Source organism: Tamandua tetradactyla, chromosome 10 (assembly GCF_023851605.1).
Source record: "Tamandua tetradactyla isolate mTamTet1 chromosome 10, mTamTet1.pri, whole genome shotgun sequence".
Classification (NCBI taxonomy): Eukaryota; Metazoa; Chordata; class Mammalia; order Pilosa; family Myrmecophagidae; genus Tamandua; species Tamandua tetradactyla.
This window is the reverse complement of record NC_135336.1, coordinates 5,157,838-5,181,112: the sequence shown is the minus strand read 5'-3', so window position 1 is coordinate 5,181,112 and position 23,275 is coordinate 5,157,838. Positions and strand designations below refer to the sequence as shown.

The window sequence follows — 23,275 nt, the reverse complement described above, 5'->3', positions numbered from 1 at the left end:
GAGTGAAGCAATGAACAAATGCTAATTTGTAAGAAATTGTGGTGGAAGTATCATCAAATCTTATAGAAGAAAAAGAAACAAAGATAATTCAAAGACTGTAAGTCTGGAGAAAATGGCAATACTAGGGTGCAGGGCAAGTGAGGGTGATTTTGGAAGGTGGATTTTGACATGGTGATAACACATGCACTTCTTCATTTATCATGTGCCGTGCTCTAGGGAAACAGCAATGAATAAGTCATAATCTCTCCCCAAAAGAGTCCACAGCCTATGGGAATAGAGAGTACTCAAGCAATGATCTTACAGTGTAATATGTGCTAATAAGTGAGCACCAAAGAGGGGGCTGAGCCACACTCTGGGAGTTTACCTGATGCAGGTGATGTTTTCAGGTTCCAGAAATACAAGCATGAAGAGTGGAGAAGGCCTTCCAGGCAGAGGAAGTAGCCTGGGCAAGGGTAAAGAGGTGATGGGAAAAAATCTGGGTAACTTCTGAGAACTGCAAACAGTTCAAAAGCAGAGGCTTGGAGCACATGTTCATGGGTGGCATGGGGCATTGGGAGACGAACTGGAAAGGTAAGTAGAACCCTGTCATAGAGTACCTTGCTTTCCAAGAGAGATGTCCTATGGGCCCCAGGAGGATATGAGATAAGGTGTGAATGTGAATGAGTTGTTAGAGGAGAGCTCTGACTTGGAAATCACTGTGTGTGGACAGCAAGGAAAGAAAGAGAATGAAGGACTTCAGAGTTAGATTAAGAATGTTAAGAGAAAGATAAAATGGAGAATGGAACTTGGATGTGCCCATAACTTGGGGTCAAGGAAGGAAAGTAGAAGACTCTGAAAGAAGAACCAGAAGGGCAGATAGGTTAGAAAGAGTACAGGTTCAAGAGAGCAAAGGGAAGGAGGGATTACGGATGTAGCAAAGCAGTGGAAGAGGCAGAAAGTTGAAAAGAAACCAGAGGCTTCATAGGCAGGGGATCCTTTGTGTTTTGAACCTTTTTTCAGTCATCATCTTTCTCCTTCTCTGACCCTGCCTGGTGCCATGCATATCTCAGGACCAGGCAGGGTGCTCTGGCGCTGTTGTTCTAACAGGCAAGGAAAGGAAAAAAGCAAATTCTGGGAAAATGGTTAACCCTCAGAGGAAACCCTGAAAAAGTCACTTCTATCAATTTTGGATGCATTCTGGTATTGTCAGATTTCATTGCCATAACAACCATTTTTCCATAATCACATAAATGATAGCTTTACAAAATAACTGAAGTGCACAGCCTGAGAACTGAGAACTACTCCAATAGCATTACCAGGCTGGAGATACCAAGAATTTCAAGACCAGGGGCTGTTGGTACGGTACAATTGTGTACCATAAAACCTATAACTTCTCTGGTTATCTTTTACCAGGAGCAGCCATCTCCAAACTTTTGTTGGAGAGATATAAAATACAACGATTGATAGATGCATAGATTTAATTGACAGATGCTTACTATGATCAGCAGTGTAAAGTGCTTATCAAAAAAGTTAACGTGATAGTAAGAATTTTATTATAAAACAAAAATATATAAAATATTTGTAAAAGAGAGAATTATGAAAATTAAAGCTACCCATGACCTTATCTCCCAGTTATTCACACTACTAACATTATATATATAAATGAGTGTATATATATATACTCATTTATACATATTATATATATACGCTATACTATATATATCATATATATGATATATATATATGATATACTATTTTGTACACTATTTTCTCCACCTTGGTAATAAGTTTCAGTTATTGATTGATTGCTACATCAAAACTGCTTCAAAACTTATTGGATTAAAAAAAACAACCATTTTGTTTCTTCCCCATGATTCTGTGGGTCAAGAATTTGAATAGGGCATGGCGAAGCTGACATCTCTGCTCCACATTGTTTGGAATTTTTAACAGGATGCCTCAAACAGCTGGGAGCTAGACCGCCCACATGGCTTATTCACTGGTTACCTGTGTTCCAGTATTCCGGGTAATCTGGCTGGTTACCTCAGTGTTTCTCCAGGAGGCCTCTTTCTCTAAGTGCTTTCTCAGCCTCCAGGGCCTGCTTTGCCCCAGGGTAGCCTAAACTTCTTAGCTTGGTAGCTGAGAGGTCCAAAAGCAGGTGAGCAGCACCTGCCTGGCTTTTAAACACCTGGGCTCAGAGGTCCTAGAATGGAACTCCCTAAATATCCCCATGGTCAAAGAAGTCACAAGCCTGGCGCAGACTCAGTAGGATAAAAGGAACCTGCTCCACTTCTAGCTGGGAGAGTGGCTTACACAGGGAAGGAAAGAATTGGGTACCTGTCTTTGGAGACTAGCTCCTAAACTAGTATAGCTCCATAATCTATCATGAGATGTTCCCAGATCATTAAATAATCTTCAGAAGCATTGTTTTATGTTTGTAGAGATTTTTAAATTAGATATACATTATTTTATTTAACCAAACCAGTGATTGTGATCCTAATGATTAATAGATTCATAGCGTCTCATCAGACAGATTGATATTCTACCTGCCCTGATCAGACCTCCTTAAAGAACTGTATTTTTATGGGAACCACAGTTTAGAACGGATATGGATAAACTGTAATGTTTGGAAGTGCCGCCAACATAGTGAGGAGCCTTATAGCCTCGTTATGGAAGAATGGTTGAAGTTACCTTGCATATTTCCTGGAGAAGGAAAGATTGAGCAAGGTGAGGGAAAGCTACAGTGCTGGCATGGAGAGTTGTTAAATTGATCTTGAATGACTTCAAGAGGCAGCACAGGGGCTGATGGGAAGAAATCATAGGAAGAAAGATTTTAGTTTAAGGTAAGGACTACATTAATTCCTAATGTTCATAGCTATCTAAGCTGAAATAATGTTGACTTAAAAGCTGCTGAGATTCCTTTTCCTGGAACTGTCTAGGAAAAAGATTGGCTAAAACACTAGAGGAGAGGTTAGAACATCAAATGTTCAGATAATTAGACGGCCTTTGTCACTCCTTCTAATACTTATTTCCATATTTAAAAACATTTCTTTTCTACCCCAGACACCAATAGCTTGTGAGGATGCCTCCCCTGACCCAACTCCTAACAGCTTCAAAGAGATATAATTGGCTTATTATCTTTTTTCTGTTCTATGCAATTTTATTGAGATATATTCATATACTATATAATCATCCAAAAGATACAGTAAATGGCTCACAGTATCACCATATAGTAGTGCACTCATCAGCACAATCAATTTTATAACATTTTCATTCCTTCTAAGAAAAAAAATAAAAATAACACCCAAAATACCCTAAACCCCCTTATTCCCCCCCATTATTTATTTAGTATTTTGTCTTTATTTTCTTACTCATCTGTCCATACACTGCTGAGTCACAAGGTTTTCAAAATCACACAGTTACATTATAAAAGCTATATAGCTATACAATCATCTTCAAGAATCAAGGCTACTGGATTAGAGTTCAACAGTTTCAGATATTTCCTTCTGGCTTTTTTAATACACTGGAAACTAAATAGGAATATCTATATAATGCATAAGAATAACCTCCAGGATGACCTTTTGACTCTATTTGAAATCTCTTAGTCACTGAAACTTTATTTTCTCATCTCCCTTTTGGTCAAGAAAGCTTTCTCAATCCCACAATACCAGGACTAGACTCATCCCTGGGAGTCCTGTCTCATGTTTCCAGGGAGGTTTATGCTCCTGGGATTCATGTCCCATGTAATGGGGAGGATAGTGAGTTTTTTTGCAGAGTTGGCTTAGAGAGAGGGGCTATATCTGCACAACAAAAGAGATTCTCTGGGGGTGACTCTTAAGCATAATCATTATAGACTTAGCTTCTCTTGTGCAGGAATAAATTTCATAAGGGCAAGCCCCATGATTGAGGGCTTGACTTACTAAGTTGGGAGTCCCTAAAGCCTGCGAGAATATCAGGAATTCCCCAGTTGGGGAAGTTTAATATTTCCATATTTTCCCCCAGTTCCTCAAAGCGACTTTGCAAATATTTTTTTATTTTCTGCCTGTATTATTTTGGAATGTAACAGGGTGTTACATTAACCTACAAAGTAACAAGATCTCGTTCCCTATTCAAGGTTCCATGTAAATATGCTGTTTGAATAAACTGAACCTATGGGTTAATTTTGGTAACTGTGCTACAGAAAATAAATTTTATACCAAATAAACATCTCTTTCTTTGGTCTCACACGGTGGCAGAAGTTTTAAAATAACGGTCAATATTATCCTTTACCTTGTATTCTGACTTACCTTAGTCCTAACCAAATCAGCTTCATTCATAGCTTTAAGTGAAGTCTGATCTCTTTTTCAGCTTTTTCAACTGTTGCTGGATGGGCTACGGCTGACTTTCAGAGATACAGAACTCTAATTCTGAGTCTCAGGTGTCAACAGATACCCAAAGTTCCAGGGAATGACAGGGTTATACACAAAGAACTCAGCATCTCAGAATTTAGAAATAACAGATAAAACTCAGGAATAGATGTGCTTCTATGAGAGCTTACAATCTGGGAGCCTTTACAATAAGCCTTGAACATTCTGTACTACTTAATCATTGATTGGCCAATCTCTGCCCAAGTTCTGTCATCTGATAACCTATGCTCTGAAATTCAATTCTCAAAGTTTGCACATTATAGTTAGTCCATATTAGTGAGGGCTTACAATATTTGTCTTTTTGTTTCTGGCTTATTTCACTCAACATAAAGCCCTCAAGGTTCATTTACCTAGTTTCATTCCTCACACCTTCATTCCTTCTTGCAGATGCTCAATTTTCCATTGTATGTATACACCACAGTTTGCCTATTCATTCTGTAGTCAATGTACCCTTAGACCACCTCCATCCATTGCAAATCATGAATACTGTTGTTATATACACCAGTGTGCAAATATCCATTCGTGTCCCTGCTTTCAGTTCTTGCAAGTGCATACCTAAAGATGGAGTTACAGGATCATATGGGAGCCCTATAATTAGTCTCCTGTGGAATGACCACATTGCCCTCGGAGGGGTTGCACCATTCTATTTTCCTACCAAGAGTGAATAGGTATATATCCTCTCCATATTTTCTCCAGCAGTTCCCTTATGTTTGTTTTTCAAACAGTTTCATTCACATACCATACAATCCATCCTAACTAAACAATCAATGGCTCTAGGTATAATCACATAGTTATGCATTCACCATCACCACCATTTCTATGAGAACAATTCCATTTCTTCCACAAAGAAAGAAGAGGAAAAAAATAAAGAATAAAAAAAATGAATTAATAAAAAGGAGAAACAACAACAAGAATCTCTTACCCCTCCCTCAAATCTTCCTCTTATTGACATTTAGCTTTGGTATATTGTCTTTGTTACAATTAATGGCAGCATATTACAATGCTACTGATAACCATAAACCCTAGTTTGCATTGATTGTATTTTTTCCATATACCATCCCCCCCCTTTTTTTTCCGCATGGGCAGGCACCGGGAATCAAACCCAGGTCTCTGGCATGACAGGCAAGAATTCTGCCACGAAGCCACCATTGCACTACCCGTACCATCCCATTTTGAACACCTTGAAATTTGTTCTCCCTCATGTAAAAACTTTCTTATATTTGTACATATAATTACCATCATTTAACACTTGAGGTTTAGGTAAGTTATACAGCCCTGGTTTTTATCCTCTATCTTTCCTGCTGGTCATACATGCCCCTAGCCTTCTTCTTTCACTTTCAACCTATTATTCTCCTTGGGTATAGAGTCTCTTGTAGACAGGATATAGATGAGTACTGTTCTTTAATCCATTCTGCCAGTCTATGTCTTTTGATTAGGGACCTTAATCCATTAACATTTATTGCTATTACCATAAGGGAAGTACTTTCTTCTATCATTTTGTCTTTTGGATTTTATGTCATATGTTATTTTTCTCTCTTTTTACCCTTACTGATACTCTTCATTTCTACACTTTTCTCCAAACCTCTCTCCTGTCTTTTCCTATCTGTATGTATTACTCCCTTTAGTATTTGTAGAGCAAGTCTCCTGTTCACAAACTCTCTGTGTCTGTTTGTCTGAAAATATTTTAAACTTTCCCTAATTTATGAAGGATAGTTTTTCCAGATATAGAATTCTTGGATGGCAGTTTTTCTCTTTCTGTATCTTAAATATATCATACCACTGCCTTCTCACCAACATGGTTTGTGCTGAGAAGTCACACATAGTCTTATTGAACTTCCCTCATATGAGATGGATTGTTTTTCTCTTGCTGTTTTCAGTTTTCTCTCTTTGTCTTTGACATTTGAAAATCTGAAAAGATAACTAGAGTTACTAAGAAGATATTTAGGAGACAGGGCAAGATGGCAGTGTAGGGAGGTATGGAATTCAGTTAGTTCTCTAGGGCAGCTAGTAGTTAGCTAGGAAATATCTAGAACAACTGTTTTGGGGTACTTCCATGACTGGATGCACATCATATACCAGTCTGGAACAGGGGGAAGGGTAAAGATCAGAGCACAGAGCTGTAAGTATAGCTTCCAAAACTGGGAGGCTGGCACCCCTTCCCCATTGGCACAGCAGGCTGCTTTGAAGATACTTCCATGGGGAAAAAAGAAGCTGTCTCTACTAGGAGCAAGGCAAGGAGAGATCAAGCAAGATCCACTTGTAAATTTAATTAACAAATTCAGACTGCTGAATACAAGCTCTGAGCACAGATAAACCCAGAGAAAGCATGAAAGGAATGCTGAGGCCTCTCCTGGCAGAGAAGAGGCAGGTCTGATGGAAAACAAAGACAGAAACAAACAAACAAAAAAAACATACAGAGGCTATTGGAGTTGACTGAGCTCAGAATACTGGAAAAGTTCTGTGCCCCAAGAAAAAGGGCACACAGAGCCAGGTAGCAACTCCAGCTCTTGACTGGCAAACCCAGGGGCCTGGGTACCAGCTCTGAAAAAGATTTTCTTTCTGTCTTTTTTTTTTCCAACTTTTATAGCAGCCCATTAAACAAAGCTTCAAGCATTTTTACTGATTGGCACTGACCCAGGCAAGGACAGAATTAAGATATGTCTGAGAGACACAGTAACTAGTCAAGTGAAGGAGATCATTACCTGAAGAGTATATCTTCCCCAGGAAAAGGGGGAAGGGCCCAGCACAAGTGGCAGCTCTCATTCAGATAATTCAGACCTCAGGGGCTAGAAAACAGAAACAGCTGAAGCCCACCTTCTACCTCAGCCTCTGTCTCAACCAAGCCCCTGGCAGGGACAAGGTCTTCTGAAAATTAAAGGCACTTCACCACTTTATGCTGGTGGGGAGCTGTGGGCTGAAAAGTGCCACCTGTTTGACAGGACAGGAAAAGCACACAATTAAGAGGCTTCACTGGAAAGACTGGCAAGCTGCTGGGTCTCACCCTCAGGGAACCTTGGGCTGATTACACCCTCTTCCTGAGTCCTGTGTCTTTTTGTCTGGGAAAAGCTGATTGGGGTCAGTCCTGTGTGGCAGTGCAAGAACCTGAAAAACAGCTGAAAGATTCTGATCAGTTAAACAGAAGCTATGCCAGAGGTCTAGAATAATTTGAATTGAATGTAAAAGAACAGACAGAAAAAAAGCCAACCAACAAGAAAACCCTAGGTAAAAGAAAGTAAATGACCTCCAAAATAAACTAATCAAGGAAATCAGATGCCTACACATCAGTAAAAAATAACAAGCTGTACTAAGAAGAACAAACTATATGATCCAGTCAAGGAAACAAGCTTACAATTCAGATGAGATACAGGAGCTGAAACAACCAATTAAAGATCTTCAAGCAAATCTTCTAAATTAAATTAATGAGGTGAAGAAAAATAGGACAAAAGAGATGAAGGATATAAAGAAGACACAGTGTGACCATACAGAAGATCTCAAAAGCTTGAGAAAACAAATGGCAGGACTTATGGGAATGAAAGGCACAATAGAAGAGGTGTTAAATACAATGGAGACATACTACAACAGATTTGAAGAGGCAGAAGAAAGGATTGGTGAATTAGAGGACAGAACATCTGAAATCCTACATACAAAAGAACAGATGGGAAAAAAAATGGAAAAATATGGGCAGAGTCTCAGGGAATTGAATAATAATATGAAGCACATGAATATATGTGTCCCAGAAGGAGAAGAGGGCAGAAAGAATAATGGAGGAAATAATCACTGAAAAATGTACTAACTCTTATGAAAGACATAAAATTACAGATCCAAGAAGTGCAGCATATCCCAAACAGAATAGATCTGAATAAACTTACTCCAAGACACTTACTAATCGGCTTATTGACCTTGCAATACTGATATATGGGTAGAGATTTTTTTCCAGTTTTCTATTGTTTTGCTGTTAATTCTTTAAAAGTTTTATAATTTATCAAGGACAGACACCACCAGTTAATTTAAAAAGTAAAAATAAACTGAAAGAGCTTCAATTTTGGCTTTTAATTCTCTAAGAAATCAGACCAAACATTCCTTACCTTGGCCAGTGATTGCTGGATTTTGTAGAATTTTTGAAGTTTGGTAATCTCTTAGCCATCAACAGTTCTGAACACTTCCCACTTTACAAATGAGAGCACTGAGTCTAGAAGAGCTCAGGGACTAATCCAAGGTCCGTGACAGAGCAGGGGTTAGAACCAAAGTTTCTTGATTCTGGTGCAAATCCAACTCATTTAAATTCAATCCCCACAAAGTAAAAAAATAATAGCTATTGGACCTCAACCTTCAACCATATGTTGGTAAAAATATATATTTCAAATTGTAATAGAATACATTTTAAAATACATTTAAAGAGAATGATGTAGTAAAGAGTACTATCAGGAAATAGATTTTGTTTGAATTAGATCAAGTCAGAGTTTCTGACTCTGTAATTTCTTTCTTTCAGTAATTTATAGCTCAAAATTCAAGTCTGCAGTGTTAATATGGGAGTCAGAAAAAATGTTTAGGGCTGATTTGTAGAGGAAATGAGGTTCTGAGTAAGCTTCATTGAAAACTCTGTATCCATTTTGGCCAGTAAAATGAGACCTATTCAAATGTTCTTGGAGTCCTGGACCCCTAAAGGATCATATCCAGTTTCTTTCATCTTAGGAGAGATAGCCACAGCTGTTTCTCACTCACATATCTTTGAGAAAAACTGGTTTCCTTTCCCTTTAGGGATGACTAGGACCTTGCCCATAAGCAATCACAAAATCTATAGGTAGAGATCTCTATAGACTGTACCTTTCAATCTTTACATATGAATCTCCTGGGGATCTTGTTAAAACACAAATTGGAATCCGTATTTTTAGGGGAATATGGCTGAAGTTCTGCATTTCTAACAAGCTTACAGGTAATTCTGTTGCTGCTGGTCCAGGGACTGCACATTTAGCTGTAAGAAGGTAAAGATGACCTGGTCCATTCTTCTACCATTGCTTGAATATGATTGCTGAGCTCAAATTATCAAGAAAAGTGGGATATTCTACTAGCAATAAAAATTTTGCTCATATACATGTCATTCCAATCATTCAGAAAATCTATGAGGAATCAAAAAATGTGTATCCTAAAGAAGGTTTTCTTATATGGTCAAATTTTCTCTGACTGAATGTACACTCTTTTCCTCCTATTCTGTATAACACCTGTGTTAAATCCACCACTTTCACAGGTTTCCCCCAGGTAATTAGCTTGGTTTGCTTTAGTGGACCTCAGCTTTGGTTGCACACTGAAATCACCTGGGAGGTTTTGCAAAACTTCATTGCCCGACCCACGCTTAAGACCATTTCATCATAATCTGTAGGGATGGGATCCAGGCATCAGTAATTTTTAAAGCTTCCCAAGCGATCCCATGGACAGCCAAGGTCAAGAGCCACTTAGAGAAGCATGATTAACCCATCCATTGTCTAGCCCTCATTTTTCAACAAATCTTTATTGAACATCTATTTCATGCCAGGCAATGGGCTATGTTCTGGGTTATAGCAGAGATTAGGAACAGAAGTTTGCAAGAATGTGTATATAACAAGTGAGTCACTGCTGGAAGATTAAGTATCTTGTGGATCCCACATGCAACTTGTTTAGTGCCTCATTTTTCATGGCTGAAGAGATGGGACCACTTGAGGCAGTGCATCAGACCCTGGCTTCTCTGTTTTGAAATCATCTTCCATTTTTTTCAGTTTGCTCAGAAAGCCTTGCTCTTATTTTTATACATATCACCATGTTCTTGATACCCTAGCATACCTAGAAAACTTATTCATACATAAAGCTGCACTGGAAGAAGGAAAATCTAGATTTTTTTTCTCATGTGGTGACTTTCCCTTCACCTTCTCTCTTTTTATTTCCTGAGTGAAGAGTCATACACATTCTAATATGTGGCAGATGTTTCTTTATCTTCGGCAATGTGGTCCCTTCTGTGTTGTGATAGCAACATCTGTCAGCCACAGACATGCAGGAATGTTGCTTAAGGCCTGCTCTTCAAAAATGAGGTCCATTGACTGGCAGAATCAGCACCACCTGGATATTATTAGAGTTGCAAAATCTCAGGCCCCAGCCCAGACCTGCTGAATCAGAATCTGTACTTTAACCAGATCCCCAGGTGATTCATATGCACATTACAATTTAAGAAGCTCCTAGAAAATATCTAGGAATGAGGAGTTATCGTGAATCTTAGAAATGTACCCTTACATATGTGTTCTCCTTTTCGCTTTTGAAAGTGCTGATTTACACTTAATTGAAAGTGTAACAATCTGACAACCAAGTGCCTCGTTTACTCAGTGTTCTTAACTAGAAGACAATCCATACATGTTAGGATCTGGTACTACAGGCAGCACAACTGATATTTTGCTCTAAACATTGAACTTCTTGTCTGCCTGTTCAGATGGAGGGCATCCTTGTTCCTCACCATCAGGACAGCAGAGGTGCCTGTATGTAGGGCCAGATTTTCTCATTAAAAGGCTTTGAATTTGATCAAACACTAGGAAAGTGTTAAGATCCTTGGTTAAGGTTAAGATCCCAGGATCCATATAAAGCATGAAAATGACAACTGTGGAGTGAAATTTCATAGGGCAGTTGTTAACCACTAGTGACTTTGACCTCAGAAAAGAGCCATCTAAACATCTGCTTTAGAATCAGGCTTCGTGCTGAGGGTCCTGCCAGAGTGTGCTAACTGTGACACAGGCCCCCACTTGCCAAGCAGCTGAATAAGTTGACCTATAGGATGGAATTGTTTTACATTATCCAGTTAAACAATGGGAAATGGCTGCCAAGCACAGCAATTTCAGATTTTGCAGTTGATTGTTCCCCTTATGCAATAATTATCCAACAATTTCAACTGCTTCTTTAGACAGGGTTGGGGGGAGGGGAGGTTTTTTCTAACAATAAAATTACACTGCAGAACAATGGATCTCAACATTGCCTGCATATTTGAATCCCCAGAAAGCTTTAAAATTTTTCCTGGTTCCCCCAAGAGATGCTAACTTAATTGGTCTGAGATGAAGCCTGGATTTCAATGTTTATAGAGTTCCCCCAAGTGATTCTAATGTGCAGCCAGGGTTGACAGCTGCTGTGTTAGATAAGGAACTTCACCTTCTGACTTACAGGTATTTATGGAGGTGTTAAATCCAACAATTGTGTCACATTATTTAATGTTAAACATAAGAGTGACCCACTCATTAGCTATCTGCCCTTAAAAGAATCACTTAAATTCCATAAACTTTGGTTTCCTTTTCTCTAATATAGGGATAATTATTCCTTCCTTAGGGAGTAGTCGTGAAGATTTAAATAAAATGTATTAGGTGATCAGGACAGTGCTTAACATGTAATAAGCCCTTGATAAAAATAGGAATTTTTCAAAGAAATGTGGAAATGGCCCTGTCTTATACCACTCAGAAATGACACCCGATCTCTTTTGACTCTGATAATAGTGTTAGGATGCAAAGGAATTCTCTGCTGAGCTTGTGCTGTTTGTCCCAAAGATGACACCTGAAGGAAGATCAGGGGATGCTCCTGTCATTGTCAGGTTCATGTGTCAACTTGGCCAGGTGATATCTGTTTGTCTGGTTGGGCAAGTGCTGACCTGTCTGCTGCTATGAGGACATTTCATATAATTAAATCATGATCACCTCAGCTGCATTCACAGCTGATTCCATTTGTAATCAGGTAAGGGGAGTATCTTCTGCAATGAGTGATGCTTAATCTAATCACTGGAAGCCTTTTAAGGAGGATTCAGAAGAGACAGACTCTCTTCCTGCTTTGGCCGGCGAGCCTCTCCTGTGGAGTTCGTCCAGACCCTCCATCAGAGTTGTCAGCTTCACAGCCTGCCCTATAGATTTTGGACTGTGCCTTCTCATGGTTAAATGAGACAATTTTATAAATTTTATATTTACGAGTATTTCCTGTTGATTCTGTTTCTTTAGAGAACCCTAATTAATACAGCTCCAAAGAAGCTCTTCATTGCTCTTAACTGTTTTAAAACAAAAAGGAATGGAGGAGTAGTCCATAGTAGACTAGTTGTGCACAGTACCCACTTACTCCTCAAGTAAAAAGAAATTCAGCCCAGCACTCAGTTAAGAGGAAAGTATTATCAAGCATCAAAGGACATCCAAGGAGAAAGTAATGGGTTTCAGACTTGAGAAGACGGTGGTTTCCCTTTTTTGAAAAGGGGCTGATGTTATGAGCCCATAAACAAATTGAAGTAAAGGTATGGTGAGGAACACCCCAAAGCTAGGAGCCAGACATCTCTTGGATTGTTTTTTTTCCATTTAATTTTAGCTTATTCATCAGAAGTTCTTAAATGGATGGATTTTCTTTTTTCTTTTAAAAATTCCTGTTTACTTGTATGTGAATATATCATGAATATACATGTAGATACATAAACACATAAAATCAGTGCCTAAAAGAGAATCAACATTACAGTACATACATATTAATATAAGGAAGGATTTTACCAACAGATTAATAGCACTTTAGAGTCAAAGAATTTCAGCCAGGGTAAACTGTGGAATTTCCAGAGTGTGGCGATAAGGTCACACAGTACTATAAATTCAAATGAGATCACTTCCTTGATTTGTAATGAAAATGCTGGTCCTACCCTCCTCTTATTAGCCACACCGGTGGTACCTGTGTCTCCAAAGTTGACCACTTTGGCTGGGCTGAAACCTCCCATTAAAATAGAATCTGAAATGTAGGTCTTTTTCCTAAGTAATTAAGCGGCTTGTAGGGTAATCTAAACATAAATTGTGATGTTAATTGAGCTCTGGCCTAATTCTAAACTCTCATTCTGTTTCCAGAGTGGCCTTTAGAACACAGAGACTTAATGATGTTATTCCACCATTCAAAAAACCTTTGATGATTTCAAATCAGAGTCTTTAAACACAGCATTCAAGACCACTCAAAAAATCTGGCCGCAAATTACTCTTTGGTTTTAAATTTTCTTAAATATTCTGTGGTACCCATCCTGTATCTTTTATCACCTTATACCTTTCCACTTCAATCTCCCTCTCAAAACTTTAACCCATTTTTCTACATCACAGCTCAAATACTGACTCCTTTTTTAGAGCATCCCCAGTTCCTATCTCAATTCCACTCATCTTAATTTTTCTTCTTCCCCACTCTATGCTTCACAGAGCTTCATATCATTGATACAGCATTAATTAAACTTTTCTTGTATAGTAAATGTTTAGGAAGTAATTGTGAATAGTGTTTAAGAGAAAAAATATATAGACTTTAGTGCTAGACTAGACCTGGGTTCAGTCTCTGGCTCTTAGGCAAGTCATTCAATTTTTATGAATTTCAACTTTTTCATCTGAAAACTGAAAAAAAATTACCAAATTTGCATGAATTTGAGGTGGGAAATGAGAATATGCAGGTAAAGTTTCCCGTTATTACCACAGTTATTCATATCATCTCCCCCACAAGTTCACTGACAGTACTTTGCAGCATCTTACCCTCTATAGTATTTTCTGAATTGAATGGAAACAGCTCAAATTTTTGTCATCTGCTACCTGGATCTCACTGAGCTATTAGTTTTTCAACATCAGTTTTGAATCTCAGGAAGAAATTTCTATTTTTAGGCAAGAGCAGCCAGCATTTTCCTGTGTCATTTCAGTATGTCTCAATCCCAAAATGATTATATAACTTTTGCTTGATGAACCCAGATCAGCAAAACCATAGAGAACAGCCCAGCCCATGACATGTCCACTTTACCTAGGCCAAAGAGAGTATAACCCTGTATTCAAAGAGACTGAACATTGCATCAGCTTTTAATGACATTGCCCTTTACTCAGATGTTTAAAGAATGGGAATCATGGAGCTTGGGAAGCTCTTAATTATTGACAATGTAGATAGATAGGGAGCACAACAGATCACCAAAACCTTGGTTTTCTTTGATGTCTACAGTAATGATAACTACACAATATGTACTCAGCATGTGTATCTAATGACAATTATTGGCTGCCTTTTCTTGATGACCAATTCCTTTATAAACCCCCCAAAAGAAGCAACCATTGTATCCAGTAGATTTTTGGAATTATTTCCTATGGAAAGAAGAATTTTCTGAAACTCGATGCTTCATAAATCTTTTCAGTCTTTCTTTGCCCCCTTTCAATAGAAGTGTAACATATGGAGAACATTAAGGGAAAAGCATGAGGGTGGGAGGATCTTCATTTCCAGAAGAAAAAGTTCTGGTTCTCAGAAATAGGAGAGAACACCCATAGGAACCTGAAATCAGCCATGCATCAGTATGACTATCTCGTTTTTCTCCATTGGGATAGAAAATAAAAATAAAGAAAAATGGGACAGCATTGTAAGGATTTCAGAATTAGAAAAACCACCCTGCCCTAGTGTATGACGATGTTTCAGAACCAAGGACAGAGCCTCACGGTGCTTAATACCTCCCATCCTACATAATGAGCAATTGTAAAAATATATATTTAAATTTCTGCTAAGATATTTGTTTATTCATCTAATATAGTGTTTAACTAAACACTGGTAATGTGCAAGACTCTAATATGACAAACAAAGACCTACCAACCTGTTACAATTCTCAAGCAGCCTATAATAGAATGGAGGAGGAGACCAGCAAGATAAGCAGGTCAGCAAATAATTATAACACCATATGAAGAGTGCTATTATAGAGTTATGTGTATGTCATGTGGGAGGGGAGGGAAAGGTTAACTCTGCTGTTGCAGTCAAGGAAGGCTTTACAAAAGAGGTGTCATTTGCATTGTATATTAAGGAATAAGTGAAGTTTGCTAGACAGAGAAGGGACCCAAAGAAAGGGTACACAGTGTATTCAGGGAATTCTGGAAAAGCAGTTTTATGTGGCTTAAAAATGGAGTGAAGGGGAGATTGATGTAAGATATAAGAAACAGGCTAGGCCAGATCACCAAGGGCTTGTACACCAGGCTAAAGGAGTTTAAGCTTTATCCTGGGAAAATTGAGGAAAGGCTGCTCCATCATAATCATGGTGGAAAGGGGAGAGTTTTCTTGGCTCAGTTTCCAATAGTAGCTCATCAGTGTTTCCTGTGTGTATTGTATCTCTCCAGATTCCTCCAAGAAGATAAAGGATGTCTTGACTGAATTTAATGAAGGTGGGAGCCTTGAGCAATATGACCCACATAAGGTAAGAAAATTTCCACTTCAAGCCTTTTAAAAAATCTTTTCCCAGCCTTTCTACAATTTGCTTCCTCTTGGAGGCTTATCTGATATTGAAGATATTACTTCTTAACATATTTTCTCCAAAGTCTCAAGTGAGCCATTAGTACTCCCACTCATCTAGATGACTATAGCATACCTTCTCTTCCTCTCTTCTCAAATCTCTCCCTCCTCCTTCCTAATTCTAACTCTCCATTAACAGCCCTGTTTTCTACTTCACTGACAAAATAGAGGCAATCAGAAGAGATCATCCACAAGTTCCCTCACATCATCTGCCCATCACTTTGACTTTTTCTCCTGAATTAAGGATGAACTGTCCACGCTCCTGCTGAAGTCCATCCCCTCCACTGGGGCACTCAATCCCATCCTCTCTTGCATTATTTAAGGGCATTGCTTCAGAAATGTATTCCTTTCTCTCCCTCTCCCCCAACTCGCTCTCTCCATCCCCTATATCACAGATTTTTTTTCCCATCAACATATAAGTATGATGCTATTTCTTCTATATTATAAAAGTTCTCTTTTGACTCCACTTTCCCTTCCAGTTCCTACCCAATTTCTCTCCTGCTCTTTAAGCAAAACTATGTAAAAGTTTTCCTTATACTCATTGCCTTCAATTTCTCTACTTCTTACTTTCTTGAAAGCCCCTCAATTAGCCTGTCACCCCCATTCCTTCACTGAATCCACTTGTCAAGCACCTCCATGTGGCTAATCCCAATTTTATTCAGCAGCATTGAACACATTGGACACTCCTTCTTTAAATACTTTCTTCACTTACTTTCCAGGACATTATACTCTCCTTGGTTTCTTCTTCTATTGGCATTTCCACTGAAAATTAAAATAGACACCTCATACTTAATATGATATACACTGAGCTCCAGAGCTTCCCCTGAAAAATCTGTTTTCCCTGCAGTTCCTGCAATTTTCCCATTTCAGTAATAACAACTCCATTCTTCAAATTATTCAACCTAAAACATTGGCACCATCTTTGACTTCTTCCTTTCTCTCACATCACAGTCAGTTCATCAGCAAGGCCTGTCACTTCTACCTTCAAAATATCCAGAATTCAGCCACATCTCACCACGTGCACTGCAACTACCCTAACCTAAGGCGTCAGCATATTTTGCCCAGATTATTGCAATAGCAATCTAATAGTCTCCCTGCTTCTATCTTTGCTCTCTACAGTCTATTCCCCGCACATGTTCTGAGCTAGCTGTTAATACTTAAGGCAGATCATGTCACTACTCAACTCAACGAGCTCCCTTGGTCACTTCCACCATCACCACCCCCATCAGAATAACAGACAAGGTTATTACAATAGGCCTCACCTCTACTCTCTGACCTCAACTCTTGTTGCTCTCCTCCTCATCATTCCTTTCAAAGCCCTAACCTCAACACCTTTGCACTTGCTATTCCCTCTTCCTGGAATGTGCTTCCATCAAATATCCGCCTTGTTAATTCCCTTTTTTATGGCAAGTCTGCTCAAATATCACCTCAGTGAATGTCATATTCTTTATCTAAACTTTTAAGCCACCCTTCCTTGACATTTCCTATCCCCTTGTTCTGCCCTATTTCCCCCCTTAGTATTTCTCACCATTTGTCACAGTATATAATTTGCCTATCTAATTGTCTTTCTCTCCACTAGAATATTTTTGTTCACTGCAGTATCCCCAGTGCTTATAACAGTGTCTGACTTATAGCAGGCTCTCAATAAATATTTGTTAAGTAAATAAATGAATGCAAGATCTCCTCTCACTTCAATATCAGCTCATCTAATATTTCTTGGGCACCTAGGTACTGTGCTGGGCATTGTAGAAGATATAAAAATGAGGAAGCACAGTCCCTGCCCTCAAGGAATTTATTTCCTACTGGCAGGATCAAGTTTAAAACCACAACCCTGGAGTCACACAGCCTTTGGTTATAACCCTACCTCTGCCACCAACCAGCAATGTGGCCTTGAATAATATTTCACCTCTCTGAGACTCAACTTCCTCATCTGTGATCTGATGATGACAAAACAAAACAAAATTAAAAACCTTAAAGTTTGTAGGTGAGTGAATTAAATGAGGTAATTTTTGCAAAGTGCCTAACACTTAAGAGGACACTTAAAAAATAGTCCCTATTATTATTTCCCTTGGATTCCCTTTCCCCAGAATGTCTTAGGTTCAATTCCCTTTTCCCTGCCCCTTTTATGAAGGCTAATGACAGAAAAGTGACTGAGCAGCAGGAATAACTTGGAGCGAAGCGGCTCAAATGTTTATTCACATTGTCATCTATTCAACAAACCTTGAGTCAATGCCTCCTCCACTGGACACTGGAAATGAAACAACAGAGTCTGTGCCCTGGGGCTTTGATTAAATGCACCAATCATTGGAAGAATGAAACAGGAAGGAGGTTGCCAGAAATGGGGAGAGGTTTAGAATGTCCTATTTCAAAGAACATTCCTGAGGAGAAACCATGCGGAGAAGATGGCAGAGCCAGCAAAAATCTTGCTGCCCCACCCCCACTCCCCACGCCAGCTCCAAAGACACAGGAACAAAGTCAGGCGGGGGCCACTAATCAACCTATCCACCCTGGGGCTGACAAGTGGGAGAGAAACAATTTGGTCAATACCACCAGGTATGAAGGCCATGGGAGCTTTCAGAAGCAGAGAGAAGCTTGTCTGTTCTGAGCATGCTGCCGCCCACACCTCCATCAGGGCTGTCCCCACTCTTTGTATATCTGGCACTGCTGCATCTCAGGGGAGCTCTTTCACTCTCATTCCTTTCTCTTGCACAGTGAGGTTGACTTCTAGTAGGTGTAATGTCACTGTGCGGGATTGAGGAAATAACAGGGCTTATTTTCTCTTGAGCTTGATGGTTCACTGCTGCTAAAATGTCTCAACAAGAAACACATTAGTTCAGGGAAGGTTCAGGTTACTTGGAAAGCTAGAACAGGAATAAGTTTGCAGAGTAGCTGGGCTGTGCCTAACCAAATCGAGCGTGCCCATCAGCCCTGAGTGATTCTCTGGAGAATGGACTATGGCGAAGACAGCGAAAGAGAGAATTAAAAACATGGCAGAGTAGAAGAGGAAAGGTGGCTTGGTGGCACTGTGAACTGAACTCAGACACACCTGAGCACAAATCCCAGCTCTGCTACTTGTTTCTTGGCCTCGAGCAAGTTATTTACATTCTCAGAACTTGTTTCAACCACAAAATGCATTACTAGTCCCACCTCATGCAGTTGTTTTGAGAATTAAGTGAAAGCATGTACGTAAAGTGCCTGATGTGCAGAAAGTCCTCCATCTAGTACTCCTGGCCTGGGTAAGAATTAACACTCTCCTTAAACAGGTTGCAGCAATAGCAATTACCCAGCTAGTTCTTGCATGAGAGTTGTAATTGCCCTGGGAAATGCAGTTCCTTTGATCTGAATAATGGCCTTGCCTGTGATGTTACTCTGGAGCGCAAAGAATTGCCAGCTTGCCTCACGGTGGTTGGTTGTCTGTTTCTGGCATAGCACCCAAGCACTTGCTACCCTCTCACCCATCACACATTTACTGAGCAGCTACTCTGTCTGGCCTATACCTTTAAAGAACTCATTCTCTCATGACCCAATTATCACCTTGAGAGTGGCTCACAATCACATTTTTTTGCCTGCTGAATTTGGGTTGCTTGGAGGGAGTAGCAGGGAGTGCCACGTTGGTACTTACTCTGCACTGGGAATTGGGAACCATACAGCAACAGAAGCACAGGACTAGGAGTCAGAGAATTTGGCTTTTGGTTTTACTCATCTGCTCATTAGCTGTGTGACCAGGGGCAAATCACTGAACCTCCTGAGCCTCGGGGACATGAGAAGACCCAGTCCTCTCTGAGACTCTTCTGGTTTGAATGCTCAGTGTCTCTGGGTTCATTCTTTGTCATCCCCATCCCCCAGGACCTGTGTTCCATCATCATTGCTTTCTAAGTCTCCTAAGAGTGTATTGATTATTTTTCTATGGCACTCACGACTGTAAACCCTGTATTATACTTATTTCAAGTATCTTTACCTCCATAGAAGAACTAAGGTATGTCACAAACAACTACATATAGTACAGGGCAGCCGACATGAGTGCCAAGGTATGAAAATGTAGAAATTCAGGTAAAGGAAACCATGCCAAGCTTCCTGGAGGAGGTGCATCTGGGATGGGCCTTAAAGAATGGCTAGAATTTTAACAGGTAGACAAGGCAGCAGTTCACCTGGAGTAAAGCACACAGAGGCTTGGACAGGAAAGAACAAACAGGGATCACTATGGACAGAACATGTAGGTACATGTAGAGAATAATGGGAGATAAGACCAGAATGGTCTCAGAGCCCAAAGTAGCTGCAAGTCTAGGTTGGGATGGTATTACGGGAGGGTTGTGAATCCCAAAACTCCCAGGAAATAGGACCACTGGACTGCAGAAATGTATTTATTATAACTTTTATTTACATTTATTTTTTTATTTCATCTTATAATTTCTATTTTTTATAATGTATAAACATAGGAAAAAAGTAGTATATTTATACAATTTACAAATAATGAAAGGTAAATGTACTGGAAATGCATACTGAAAAATGTTATCAGAGGGTTTCATGATTTTAAAAGTTTAGAGACAACTGGTCTCAACTATCCCATGGAAAATTAGAAGCCATTGAAAGTTTTTGAATAGGGATGCAATCTGACCAGAGTTTTGCTCTGGGAAGATCAACATGGCAAGGATGAGTAAAATGGATTGAAGAACCAACAGGGTGAGGTGGGAGACAAAGAAGCCTTTGAGAGTTAAATTGTGATGGTCCAGATTAGTTGCATGAATCAGAAGTCTGAAGAAGCCAGGAACTTTTGGGCCTTCAAAAGCCCCTTTTCAGAATAAAAGCAGCAAAGATAATGAACACAGAAAGGAAGGTCTGAACATGAGAGATGTTGCAAAGAAACAATAGAGAGAAGGAAATGGCAAGGGCTAGTCTCAGATGGGAGAATATTAAAATCATTTAGTCCTGGGGAGCCAGGAAGAGGAGCTGGTTTAGGAAAAAGCCAACAGAAATTCAGAACTCAGGATCTTCTAACCCAGCATTAACAATTTGCTGAAGAAGAAACTGAGGTTCAAAAAGTGGAGCAGTGTGGTAGTACAGGGACCTGTCTCCAGATTCCTGAGTCTTATTCTGATCTTGTTGGATGATCCTTCTGGGTTTTTTTTTAGAGCATTATATTATACTTTATTTGACTGAACTCTCTTTTTTCAATCATTTAGTACAGTCTGTTTCAAAAAAATGCTATATTTCTTTGTTTTCAATTTGATACTAAAAAAAGGTTAACAGTACATTTTAGAACTCAAAACCACATTGTAAAACAGTTCTTGTCAATTAAAACAGTGCAAAGGAAAAGACAATGCAAAAAGAGCCATTTGAAATAAATTAATGAATAACAATGCCATGAGCAAATGTTCAGTCAATTCAAAGTAGAGAAGGAAGAAAACCAAAATAGTGCAATGCCGTGGAAAATGAAGTGTCAAGATGAGAGGACAAAATTCTGCAGAGAAGCCAGAGATTAGAATGTCCAAAAAGAGATGATCAAACTTATCTTCAAGAGAGCAGTTTCAGCAGTGACGGTCTAGACTCCAAACTAGATGGGATTAAGGAGAAGAGAAGGGACTAATATGGTCTATTGGGAGGAATTTGAAAGTGAAGGGAATAAGGACAAGCTAGTAGCTCAATAAGTCAGCAATTTCTTGAACATACTTTCAGAAGAGAAAGAAACAGACCCTAGGAGATGCAATCAGAGACAGAAAGAGTGGAATCAAAGATCATAGTGGGTGGATTATACTTAGAAAGCAGGAAGAAACAATTTTGTGAACTGCAAAAGGCAAGAGGATGGGTAAGGAAGGGACATTCTGTGGTGATGGGGCTGTGGAGGCAGAGAGAGACAGAAAGAGTAGGAGACAGGGTGATATAAAGACTTGGGAAAAGAGAACATAGAGGGATAGAGACAGAGAGGTGGACAACTGCACCAGAAATGTAAGTCCGCCATTTGTTTAGAGATTCCTTAATTTGGTAGGAACCTACGTTATTCTGTGTCTATGTGAATCAGGCTTCCTCCATTCTGCAAAGAAGATGCGCTGAACAGTCCAGCTCTGAGCTAAGTAGAAATTGCTTTGTGAGCCCCCATTGGAGTAGGAGGGGCATTACTTGTGTTTTAGGGCCAAGACCTTGCATCCCAGTCCTGAAGGTACACTTATAACCCAGCTGCTGGTTGTAGAAAGGCTTCCAGATTTCTGAGAATAGACAAGGGGTTAGATGTTTGGGACATTTTGGAGTGGGCTCCCCCGGGGATTTTATTCACATGGCTGTTGTTATCCACAAAAACCAGAAGCATCTGCTGATTGGAAGAAGAATGTGATACCATCAAAGTGCTAGCCAGTGATGACTCACTCCAAACTGTTCTTGTTGGGTGTTTGCTGAATACATCAGCCCTTTCTGGCATGACTGCTCCCAATCTAGTACCAGAAGCCAGGCATGCTGGGGGAAACACAGCAGAAGGGAAGTACTAGTTTTTGGCATGTCCCTTGGTTCTACCTTCTGTCCTTGGCTTCCTGCTCTTCTCTTGGTGCCTAAAACCTTCACAGGGACATGTTTTGAGAAGTAGCTAAGCCAGATACATACACTTTCCTGTTATCTTGGGGCTTGTCCAGCGAAGCTCAGAGTTGTGAAAGTAATGAGAAAGGGAGCCTGTCTTTTTCTCTTCCAGGTCTTTCCTATTTTCTAAGACTTGAATACTCAGAAATCACATCACTTACAGCACAAGAGAAAAACCAAGATATCACAGAAGAGCCATTTATGTTCACATTTTCAAGTACATCCTTCTTTATCTCAATTAGGATTCCAGGGTGTTGCCCTAGTCCCTGCTCATTAGAGCCAAGTCCTCCGCATGGGCCTAGACTCAGATAGCGCCCCCTGCCCTGGCCCCCAACCCCAGCACTCATTATCCATGCAGCCTCCCATATCACCCCCTTTCTACCTAAATTTTAAACCATATCTTTTCTTATTGTGAAAGCCCTCTAGTTCTGTGTCCACCAAGCCCCAACAGGTAACCATGAATCTTTTCTTTCTTTTATCCTTTCCCCAGCACTCATTGTCTGCCATTCTTGCCTTTTCTCTCCTGTCTCCTCCAATTTCTCCACCTCCCTCTGCTTCCCTTTCCATTTCTCTCACCTGTAGTTTCCCTAATTCTTTTTCCTTCCCTCCCTCTTCTCTGAGCCTTTACCTCCCTCCACCAACTTTTCCTTTTTTGTCCCTTCTCAGCCTATTAGCTATGATGTCTTCAAGCTTTTCATCAGGGCATACCTGGATGTGGACCTTCCTCAGCCTCTGAGCACACACCTCTTCCTGGCCTTCAGCCAGAAGCCCAGACAGGAACCTCCTGACAACAGCGAGGCCAGCAGTCCAGGTACATAGACCAGTTTCTTCAAGATGGAAGGGAAATTGTGCAGTTCTAACCCATTTGTCACAGGTATAGGCTGTATTCACAGAGGATTCCCTGAGTGTAATAACTCCCCTTGTTTTTAAGAGTAGTAATGGGGACCAAGAGACCAGGACTTCTTTCCTCAGTAAGAGGAATAAAGAGGGCCATAGTTCCTGCCACTCAGAATCAGCAGGTAGGATGGAGAAAAGGGCAGGCA

General features: G+C 39.8%; 1 protein-coding gene across 4 annotated transcripts in view; it reads left to right on the top strand.

Annotated features, from left to right (window-relative positions):
• DGKG (diacylglycerol kinase gamma) overlaps positions 1-23,275 on the top strand; it is a 206,791-nt gene that overhangs the window by 35,827 nt on the left and 147,689 nt on the right. For all 4 annotated transcript variants that reach the window (XM_077117823.1, XM_077117820.1, XM_077117821.1 and 1 more), the window contains 2 exons: positions 15,500-15,576; positions 22,899-23,043. In XM_077117823.1, coding sequence (XP_076973938.1) covers positions 15,500-15,576; positions 22,899-23,043 — 222 coding nt within the window. The remainder of the gene's footprint in view (positions 1-15,499; positions 15,577-22,898; positions 23,044-23,275) is intronic.